The sequence below is a fragment of the Rhinopithecus bieti genome, unplaced genomic scaffold, assembly GCF_001698545.2.
Source record: "Rhinopithecus bieti isolate Rb0 unplaced genomic scaffold, ASM169854v2 scaffold_1014, whole genome shotgun sequence".
NCBI lineage: Eukaryota > Metazoa > Chordata > Mammalia > Primates > Cercopithecidae > Rhinopithecus > Rhinopithecus bieti.
This window is the reverse complement of record NW_016803499.1, coordinates 4,590,515-4,601,806: the sequence shown is the minus strand read 5'-3', so window position 1 is coordinate 4,601,806 and position 11,292 is coordinate 4,590,515. Positions and strand designations below refer to the sequence as shown.

At 53.1% G+C, this 11,292-nt stretch overlaps 1 protein-coding gene across 2 annotated transcripts in view; it reads left to right on the top strand.

Annotated features, from left to right (window-relative positions):
• Positions 1 to 11,292, top strand: part of SHANK2 (SH3 and multiple ankyrin repeat domains 2) — a 667,466-nt gene that overhangs the window by 68,873 nt on the left and 587,301 nt on the right. For both annotated transcript variants that reach the window (XM_017887194.1, XM_017887185.1), the window contains exon 2: positions 2,891 to 3,109. In XM_017887194.1, coding sequence (XP_017742683.1) covers positions 2,903 to 3,109 — 207 coding nt within the window. In that variant the 5' untranslated portion in view covers positions 2,891 to 2,902. The remainder of the gene's footprint in view (positions 1 to 2,890; positions 3,110 to 11,292) is intronic.

Below are 11,292 nucleotides of genomic sequence, written 5' to 3'. Positions count from 1 at the left end.
CCTCCCTCCCTCCCTTCTTTCCTCCCTCCCTTTTTCCTTCCTTCTTTCCCTCCCTCCCTCCCTCCTTTCCTCCTTCCCTCCCTCCTTCCTTTTTTCCTTCCTTCCCTCCCTTCTTTCCTCCTTCTCCCCTATGCACACAATCAGCCATCCATCCATCCATCCATCCATCCATCCATCCATCCATTCATGTATCCACCTCCCTCCCCTCCTTCCTTTCTTCTAATCCCTCCCCCTGCAGAGGAGAAATTTATTTTCTTGCTACCCTCCTCTCTACCTGAGGCCCTGAAATTGAGCTGACATAAGACAGAGTCACAAGAGAAAAACAGTTTGTGGACACGTGGAGCACCTGTCCGTGAAGAGTATCTCAAAATGTGGCCAGAGCTTGGGCTTGGGTAGTGCCTCAGTGCAGGAACAGCACATTTGTAGAGAAAAGACAAAGGGAAAGGACTGTGAATTCCTGGACGGGCCAATTAGGAGGTGGCTGAGCTGCAGGAAAGGAACAGCAGCTGAAGGCTAGTCTGTTGGTGAAGCTGGCTCCATAGGTTCCTCCAGGGCAGAGCTGACAAGGGTCTAAAGCTGTCTCCAGTGATGAACTTCTGTCCTTCCTGGTGTGGTGGGGGTGGGCGTGCCGTCTGAATTTACGTCTTGCTTTGAGGCACACCGGCGGCGGGGTAAGGCAGCGAGCTGTTCTCCCACCTGTTTCTCCTCCATCATCTTCGGCTCAGGATGGGCCTTATGCCCAGGCGGCATATTTTGGGGTGGCCTCTTCTGCCCCCGGCACTCCAGCCCTCCTTCCTTGCTCCTAGTGAATGATTTTTTTTTTTTTTTTTTTTTGAGATGGAGTCTCGCTCTGTCGCCCAGGCTGGAGTGCAGTGGCCTGATCTCAGCTCACTGCAAGCTCCGCCTCCCGGGTTCACGCCATTCTCCTGCCTCAGCCTCCCGAGTAGCTGGGACTACAGGCGCCCGCCACCTCGCCCGGCTAGTTTTTTGTACTTTTAGTGGAGACAGGGTTTCACCGTGTTAGCCAGGATGGTCTTGATCTCCTGACCTCGTGATCCGCCCGTCTCGGCCTCCCAAAGTGCTGGGATTACAGGCTTGAGCCACTGCGCCCGGCCAACTCCTAGTGAATGATTTCTAACAGAGAGAATAATACGGGAAACATCTGTGTCCTCAACTGTATCAAGTTTGACCTTGTGCCGTAGTTGCTGGAACTGCTTTCAGAAGTGCCTGGCTCAGAGCAACGTGGCCAGCGCAGCCCACCCTGACTTCCTCTGAGAGGGAACTGCTCTCCTGCGTTGGGCCTGTGCCCTTCCAGTTGACTGCTTCTGCGCCATTACGCAGGGTGAAATGCCCATGTGCCATCTGCGGGACTGTGTGACATCTTTCTAGCCTTTATCTGGAAATGACTGTATATGGTTTGAATCCTTCCGCAAATTGCCTTCCTTTTGCACAGTGTTACGTTTTGGGGATCATTCGCATGCAGCTTGGGTTCATTCATTGTCACGGCTGTGGAGTTCATGGGAATGAAGAGATCACAGCTTGATCAAGTGGTCCCTAAACAGTTAGGGTGACCATGCATTTCCCTGTGCTGCTTTGGCAGGGAACAATCTTCGATGCTTTTCCGCATGCACGTGGCCTCACCCTTCCCTACAGAATACACCCAGAAGTGGAATTGCTGGTTCAGCACGGCCCCTCCTCCACCAGTCCCCGCCATCGCCGGGGTCAAGCCAGCTTTTATCCAACCCTTTCTGCACTCCTGCCCTGCAGAGGTGGAGGATGCCATAGATGCAGCCACCAAATAGTGGATGGCTGTCCCCAGAGTTCAGTCTGTGTCCTTCTTGAAAGCCTTGGTCTGGCTGGGTGCTGTGACTCACACCTGTAATCCCAGCACTTTGGGAGGCCAAGGCAGGTGGGTCACCTGAGGTCGGGAGTTCAAGACCAGCCTGACCAACATGGAGAAACCCTGTCTCTACTAAAGATACAAAATTAACTGGGTGTGGTGATGCATACCTGTAATCCCAGCTACTTGGGAGGTTGAGGCAGGTGAATCGTTTGAACCTGGGAGGCGGAGGTTGCAGTGAGCCGAGATCGCGCCATTGCACTACAGCCTGGGTGACAAGAGTGAAATTCCATCTCAAAAAAAAAAAAAAAAAAAAAAGCCTTGGTCTAAGGTGGCCCGTGGCAACCTGACCTGACTCTTTGTGGGGTAATTTTTATTGCACTTGACCTTGAGGAATTTGCACTCTCAGCTGCCCCTGCCTCTTGGGGAACCCTGAGTCTGATGGCTGCAGTCTGCTCATGACTCGGGTTCCTCTCCAGTCCTGGTCTGGGAGGTTCTCTCATCTGTGAGCCTGGCCCTGACTTTTTGTTCTGTTTTTACGTGGTACCTATCGTTGCCCTGTGTTTAAAGCAGAGGGGGTTATTATAGCATGAACTTGCCGCCATTCTGACCTGTGTTTCTTCCTCTCCTGCAGCTCTGTCCTCCAAGGAAAACAAAAGGCAGCCTTTTTTCTTACCTTGGGCAGCTCAGATGGCCTCAGTGGCCCTCTGCTTCATCTTTGGAAGCTGTAGTTATCCCCGTGGCTAACTCAGGCTCCTTTTGAGTGCTGGGGTTTCATGGCTCTGGTACCAAAGTTTGCAGGGTTTTTCTGGATCCTGGCTGCTGCCTCTTGCTCAGACTCCAGGGAGAGTAGGCAGTGCTGACTCGTGTCCGCCCTTTGGGATTTGTACGTGTGCACACACAGGGCCCTCAGCTGGCGGTCACACCAGCAAACACGACTGTGAAAGCAAGTCCACCACGTGTGTTCCAGTGCCAGCGTTCACCTTGCCCCTGGGTTTTCTTTCATTTTCACATTTCCTGTTCTTTGTCTTCCTTCTTCCCACTTTGAAGACACAGGCAGCCATGCCGCGCAGCCCAACATCCAGTGAGGACGAGATGGCCCAGAGCTTCTCCGACTACTCCGTGGGGTCAGAGTCAGACAGCTCCAAAGAAGAGACCATCTATGACACGATCCGGGCCACTGCGGAGAAGCCGGGCGGTGCCAGGACGGAGGAGAGCCAGGGCAACACGCTGGTGATCCGCGTCGTCATCCATGACCTGCAGCAGACGGTGAGCCTTGTGGTCTGCCCTTTGGTTCCCATCTGGACGATGTCACCTGTGGCTTGAACACCAGAGGGCTGCTCTGGTCCTCCCCGGACCCGTGGTCCCGACTGTTCCAGGCACACCATGCTCCTTCCTTGCTCCATACTTCTGCCCCGCTCCCAGCAGGTTCCCTCCTGTGCCCGCCTCCCCTCCCTGCTACCACTGGGCTCACATCATGCTGTCTCGGTCACTGTCCCCGCCTCCATCCACAAACATTCTCTGAGCATCTGCTATGTACCAAACCTGAGTCAAGGGGCCCAGAGATGGAGAGGAGCATTTCACAGCCTTGCAGAGGAAACCCAGGCAGCAGGCGCACCTGCAACTGGCTTCGAGCACCAAGTGCAGGAGGCTCTCAGGCCTGGCCCTGCCTCTTCCTGGTGCTGGACTCCACCTTGCCTGAGGGGCAGTGTCCCATGCTCCCCCACTTCCAGGGGGTACAGCTCTGAGCACTCCTCCCCACGTGGCTACTGTCTGCCTCCTCCTGTCCCTCCAGCCCTGGGCCCAGTGTCATTCCTGTGCCCCCCAGAGCCCTCAGGCTGCCCTGGCTCATGCTGGCTGGGCCCTGGACGTCTGTCCTTATGCCTGGGGGTCCCCATTGTTGGATTTGCCTCCCCGAGGAGGACGATGGCCCCTGGGAACTGGGGCTGTCTGTAAAGGGGACCTTCGTGTGCAGAGGAAGGGGTGTGGCTTCATCTTCTGCCTGAATTCACCTGAGCAAGCTGGGGGCCGGTCGCCCAGCCGCGTTCCCTCTTCCTCACAGCAGGGACTGTGCCTCACGTGGTCTCAAATCGGAGGTGTGGGACAGAGCTGGGAGCATGGAGCAAACATCATGGTTGCAGACAGGCACCTAGTAGGGTTGGCTTGTGAGCATTTCACACGCCGTCTGTCCACCTGGGGAAGGCGGGTGGGGGTGACAGTAGTAGGGGCAGTTGGTATGAAGCCCTTTTGCTGTGGAGTAGAACATGGTGGACATCTGAGAGTTAGGACTCAGAGGGGCATCTGGGTGAGGCTCCTGACAGTCTCCGTCTGTGCTTTCTAGAAGGGTCTCCCGGGGCCTCAGTGGGCTGGGAGGACCCTTCTCATTTTAGCTTTGGGTGAAAGGAACGGGGAGAGGTGGGCTGGCGGTGTAGGCTGCTTCAGGTGCTTGAGGAGGCGAGCCCAGTGCTCCGCATCCACCCCGACCTCTGAGTACAGTCTCCTGTCCCCAGCCACGATGGGGAAGGGAGGCCCAGGTGCTGGAGATCGGGGAATCGTGCTGCCCGCTGGCTGAGTGTTGCTGGTGCCTCACTTGGTGCCCATCCAAGGTCCCAGCTCCTGGTGCTGTGGAGGGGCTAAGAGATGCCCTGGGGTTAGCACCTCTCAGGCTTGGTCCCCAGCGAGGGCTAAATGTGTCTCCTCTTCCCCCAGTGCCAACAGCTTGCGGTCTAGCAGGAACCCTCTGCTCAGCATACCCCCAGCCCTGCTCCTTCTGGGAGAGATGCTAACTGGGCTGAGGGGGCTAACACGTGCCCTCTAGGGATGCCCTCAGCCAAGTGGCTTCAGCGTCTAGGACAAGCTTGTCCAAACCAAGGCCCGTGGGCCACATGCAGCCCAGGATGGCTTTGAAAGTGACTCAACACAAATGCATAAACTCTCTTAAAATATTCTGAGAGGTTTTTTTTGTTTTTTTTTTTTTGCAACTTTTTTTTTCTTTTTAGCTTATCAGCTCTCTCTAGTGTTAGTGTATTTTATGTGTAGCCTAAGACAATTCTTCTTCCCATGTGGCCCAGGGAAGCCAAAAGATTAGACACCCATAGTGGGGGAAGCTCAGGGTGGCCTGATGCCCCAGAGCTAATCCAGCCATGCCACGGGGCCCAGGGGCTGCCCTGGTAGTACAAAGGCTGTTCAGGAGGATAGGCGTGGTCTTTTGGAGTTCCTTCTTCTATGTTATTTAATGCCTCTTATAAAAGCTATAAATGATTGTTACGTAAAGATCAAGTAATGCAGGAAAGCACAAATGCCAGACTCAGCAATGGAGGTCACATCAACACTTGTGGACCCCCATTCCGACATGCCGCTCTGCAGGATTACAGGCAATGGGTGGATGTGTATATGGATAGAAATACCTTGGTAAATGTGGGCTCAAACCACACATGCTCTTAAGAAATGAACATCATCAATGTTATTTTATTTGAGTATAAGAGGAGAAAAAGATGGTGAAGGAAATGCTTCTTTTATTTATTTATTTTTGTCACAAGAGACTTTTTTCCAGCTAAATCTGTGAAGTTAAAAGTGATTACGAAACAGTGGAAGGCTGGAATTTGTTTTGTTTTTTATTACAGTTTTTTTCCCTTCTCACTGTGTCCTCTTCCTATATGGTTTAGGGGTAAATTAAGCTCATTGCTGTAATAAAAGGCCTCCAAATGTCAGGCACTTAACATATCAATGCTTTACTTTTTTCTCTTTTCTCAGTCCACCTGGTTTGGCAGGATGGACAGGTGGGAAGTTCTGATCCATACAGACATTCAGGGACCCAGACTCTTTCCATTCGATAGCTGGACCATTCCCTGGAGCTCTGGAATCTTCCACCGGGTCCTCTGTATCTGCCCAGAAGATAAGAGAGGAAGAGACAGAACTTGTAAAGTGCATCATCTTCCCTGGTTTCATGAGGAGGTTGCACCTGACTGCAGAGTAGGCTGGGAAACGCAGTGGAGGTCTGAGCCCAGGAAGAAAAGGGCATCAGTTTGGTGAATGAGTAGCTAGTTATGCGTGCAAGGGTGCACCCACGCGCGCACACACACACTTCCCCTCCCCCACCTCCTGAGCCTTGCTGGGTGTGGACAGTGACTTTTTGCACGCTGTCACGCTCCCTCCCACTTACTATCCACCATGCCTCCAGGGCGCGCAGCCACTGTCTCTCTGTCTTGAGGGGGTCACTGCCGTCAGTTGCCTTTGCAATGGTCTTTACTTTTGCCAGATCCTTTTCTGGTTGTTGTTTTGCCTTTAATCGGAGGGAATTCATTGTTCAGTGGTTTTTTTTTTTAGGAAGAGTTCCTGAGAGCAGTGCTTTCTCAGTGAATGGACGGTCGATGCTCATTAGCTGTGGTACTTGTGTTCTAAAAAGCTGCCACAGATGCTGAATGAGTGACGCCTTGGCCATTGCTCCCAGGGGAAGTGCAGGGTTTGATTCCTACAAGCCCCTGGTCGCATGTTTGACCATAGGTCAGTACGCAATCTTACTTTATGTGCGTTGCTGTTTAAAGATGCCTTATTTAATATGTAATGGTGATTCATTAACATGGAACTCACAGCCAGCAGTGCTCTCCTGCAGGCCTCAGTGAAGCTTCTCTGGCACGTTTTCTGTGTGAAGCTCATGACAACCTTCTTGCCTTAGGAACAAGTAGACAGCACTTCAGCCCTTCACTAGGGCCCCTCTTAAATGGCAAAATCACCAAGAAAAAGCACAAACAATGTGAGAATCATGACACTCTGTGGGCTACAGTCAGATGCCTGTTTGCAAGGTGAGAGCTGAGACAGGAAGTCGGACCACCACCTTGTTCACTCTCCCGTGGGAACCCGTGCATCGGGCAACTGAAACCTTTGGCTGTTTTGTGCGAAAAGCATTGCTTTTGGGGTTACAAATCAATTTTAGCAAGTAGGCACACCCCCAATCCAAAATTCATGCATAGTGAGGATTGGCTGTGTTTCGAAAATGTCAACTTGTTCCCTCCGGCTTGAAAACTCTTTTCTTCTGTGGGTTTTTTGTTTGTTTGTTTTTTGAGACAGAGTCTCACTCTGTCACCCAGGCTGGTGTGCAGTGGCGCGATCTCCATTCACTGCAACCTCCACCTCCCGGGATCAAGCAATTCTCCTGTCTCAGCCTCCCAAGTAAGTGGGATTACAGGTGCCTGCCACCACGCCCGGCTAATTTTTTGTATTTTTTAGTAGAGACGGGATTTCACCATGTTTCCCAGGCTGGTCTTGAACTCCTGACCTCAGGTGATCCACCTGCCTCAGTCTCCCAAAGTGCTGGGATTGCAGGCGTGAGCCACCGCACCTGACCTCCTCTGTATTTTTGAGTCACAATTTCCCGTCTGCAGGGATGTTGTTTGATTGTTTTCTTGCCCTGAACATTGCTTTGAATACATCTGAGGCCAACAGATTTATTTTCTCCATCTCACAGTGACTTTTTGTTTTGGACTAGACTCCTAAAGAAGTAGCTTCCATTGCTGGACCAGGAAGTGTTTGGTGTTGGACATTCTTGGTTTTTCCTAGAAAAACTTTCTCTCTGCAGATTCTGTTTAAGGATGTTTTCATTTTAATGATTGTTCCTGTCTTTTGTTACTTGTTCTGTGTTATCGGTTGGATCTTTTATTTCAGGGATAGTAATTATGCCTATATTGGATTTTTCTTGTTCATATCTGTTACCTTTTTCTCTAATTGCTTTGATTGCTTGACATTTTCTGTTTGTTTGCCGTTCTTTTTTTTTTTTTTTTTTTTTTACCATGTTGGTCGGACTGACCTCCAACTCCTGACCTCAGGTGATCTGCCCACTATCTCAGCTCACGGCAACCTCTGTCTCCCGCCTCCCAGATTCAAGCGATTCTCCTGCCTCAGCCTCCTGAGTAGCTAGGATTACAGCCACCCACCACCACACCCAGATAATTTTTTTTTTTTGATTTTTAGTAGAGACGGAGTCTCACCATGTTGGCCAGGCTGGTCTCGAACTCCTGACCTCAAGTGATTTGCCCACCTCAGCCTCCCAAAGTGCTGTCAGCCTTGAGGTAGACAGCACTGTGAGCATCTTTGTTGAAGGATAGCACACCTGTCCAGAGGGCGTGTGTCCCATGCACTCAGACGGAGCACAGCGTGTAACCTGCAGGTGGAGGAAGGCGCAGGACACCAGCCAGCCCCGGGAGCCCCACTGCCCCCTCTTAGTCATGGGGAGGGTTTATGTTTAATCCCAGTTTACAGATGGGAACAGGAGGGTCAGACTCCAGAGCCAGTGAGGGGCAGAGCCAGTGTCCCGGGGGTTCCCAGCCTTGGGCCTTGAAACCTGGGTGGAAGCCCTGGGATACTGGCGTTGACTGCGCCACCAGCTGCTTGGTACTGGGCTGATTTGCACCTGTAAGTCGAATTCCTGGCAGGAAGGCGGCCAGCAGGCAGCGCTGTGTTCGAAGCAGCCCCGGCCCCAGTCGTCCCAGCGTGAGTCAGACTCACATCCTCCTTGCCATTCACTCTGCTTTTGGGTGAGGGTCTGAAGGTCTGAGCCTCGGGGTTCCATCTGTCGGGACACAAACACCCCTTGTGAAGTGAACCATTGCGGGTTGGCGTCCAGCCCGGGGAGCACCCATTACTGTTTCCGTTCTCCTGAGTCCACCCTCCTGGAGATGCCACCCACACTCGGAGGCTCTCATCAGCCACACAGGAGGGAGGCCCGGGTCATCGCAGCCATCGAGGTCCTCCATCGGCAGTGGGGCAAGGGTATCGGGAGATCAGGCGCCTCCTACACCCGGCTGGACCCGGCCTCCCTGCCTGTTTGACGCTGTCCTTGACAGGGTCATCTTCCCCTTGCAGGGCTGGGGTTGTTTCCCCAGCAGGTGTTCTGCCCACTTTGCTAGAGGCACTGGAGACCTGTTGGAGTGACAGATGGAGCCACAGCTCTGCTCCAGCCCAGATTTAATCTATGGCACCTCCTCGTGAGAGCCAGGGCCTCTTCAGGGCGTAGTCTCCACTCGCAGGAGCCTGGTTGTTTCTGGAACCTTCTGAAGGCCACTTTGCTTCACTCTGTTCAAGGCAAACAAAGCCCCTGGAGGCCAAAACCAGAAATCCTCTGGGTGTGAGCTCTCAGCCACAAAGCAGACATTGTTCCCGTGTGCAATCCCTTGTGGGGCTGAGTCCTCTGTGTAGCCAGGGACACGAGACAGTTCCTGGAACCGTGCCTGGAGGAGCCAGCCAGGAGCTGCCGAGTGAGTCTGCACCGAGGCCTCAGTGCCCGCCAGCTGGGAGTTGGTCCTGGAGAAGCACCTGGGCGGCCCCTCTTCTCCCCAGATGCTGCCCCTCCTCCCCTGCTGTCCGGGCCCACGGCTGCTGGCCGAGTGAGTGCTGTTTCTGAGCCTCACCCTCCAGTGGGACTGAAGCTTTAAGTCATTGAGTGAGAGCCTCTAGCAGTGCCCATGACCCTTCAGGCACAACCAGAGCCCTCACTTGAATAGTCTTGTGTGGGCGGGCTTCCCAGGCCACGCAGGGAGTGGTGGGGTGGGCTCTGGGCACAGGGAGGGTAGCATCTCTGCGTCCTCTGAAATGCGCTGTGGTGGAGTGCTGGCACCGGACATTCAGCGTGGCCTTTTACACAAGTGGCATGTGCCAAAATCAATACAAACTACGGTGAGCTCTGTTATTTCTGGGGGAGCATGAATGAGGAAGAGGGATGAAAACTGGCCCCATGGCCCGAAGCGGTTTCTCTTTTAATCCACAGTGAATGCCATGTTGCAAGGAGAGCAGAGAAGAAAATAGAATGGGGCTGCAGTGGCCTTTCTCGGGCTCTCCTGGGGTGTGTACGTTGGCCCCACGTCTGCCTCTCCCCAAGGACTGGCACCGAGTAGCTCCACTGTCACTCTGAGGGCCGAGCTCTGCGACTGGCCCACCTCCCGGCAGAGGCTTTGGGAAAACGAGTGTCCCGTTCTGTGCTTGAGTCAGTGCTTCCATTTATAAAGCACGTGCATCTTCAAGTGGGGTACTTCATTTAAGAAAAAGCGTTTGCGCTACCATCCTGACCCCCTCAAAGACCACACATTGTCACTCACCTGTCCTCCCTCTCTCCCCACCCGTACAGTCACTCAATGCTCATTAATACCTTTGCCATGCTGAGAGGCCCCTGCCCTCTCATTCCACCTGTGCTGCCTCACCCTGTGGCACACACCTGCTGACGGGGATGTCCTCTCGTCTGTCTGCTGCTTCCAAATGGACTCTCAGATATTTCTTTTTCTTTCTTTTTTCTTTTTTTGAGATAGGGTCTTGCTCTGTCACTCAGGCTGGAGTTCAGTGGTGCAGTCATGACTCACTGCACTCTTGGCTCAAGGGATCCTCCTGCCTCAGCTTCTCAAGTGCACACCACCACACTGGGAATTTTTTTTTTCTTTTTAATAGAGACAGGGTCTCACTATATTGTCCAGAGAGGTTTTGAACTCCTGGGCTCAAGTGATCCTCCCATTTCAGCCTCCCAAAGTGCTGGGATTACAGGCATGAACCACCACGCCAAGGCGGATATGCTTGATTCCAAAGTGACCTTGGCCTGCCTGCTTATTATTGTGGATTAAAATAGAACCCCAGGAGCAAGGAGGTTTCACCTCCTCCTCCTCCAGGATTTAATCCCCTCTTTTTGGTCACAGACACATAATTACTGCATTTGCATTTTGTATTTGAGGATTCCTCTGCTTTTGAATATTGGGAGGACTCTACCTGTCCTGGCAACGTCTGAGCCTGTCTTCCCCTCCTGTACCTGGGGCTGGCTCCTCATCCTCAGAGACCATGAGGCGCCCGCCCATTGTGAGAGGCGGCTCAGGACGGCCGGTGCAGGCGTGGTTTGTTACCGTTAGAAGCTGCATTTGGAAGCTTTGCTGTTGAGTGTGCCCCCGCCACCCCATTGTGAGAGGGGGCTCTGGACAGCTGGTGCAGGAGTGTGGTTTGTTACCATCAGAAACTGCGTTTGGAAGCTTTGCTGTGTGAGTGCCCCTCCCCCGCCCCATTGTGAGAGGGGGCTCTGGACGGCTGGTGCAGGGGTGTGGTTCGTTACCATCAGAAGCTGTGTTTGGATGCTTTGCTGTGTGTGTGTCTGACTCCTTGTTCCTGGCTCCTGCGAGGTGAGAGCTGGGTGTCGTCTACTAGGAGTTGATGGAGTTTGTGTGTCTGGGAGATTGGTGGCTTGGGTGGCCGTGATCCTGAATGGTAGCCTCTTAATTCCACTTCAGGAAGGTTTGTTCTTGACTCCTTCAGGTGGATTTTTCCAGGTAGAAAGCCAGTTCTGGTCAGATTTACTTTCTGCTGTGTTCTCTTCAACACCTGGGCCTGCTGGGGAGTAGGTGGCAGGAGGGCTTCTTGGCCTCCACCCACCCACCCACCTACCCAGCCATCCATCCATCCATCCATCCATCCATGCATCCACCCACCCA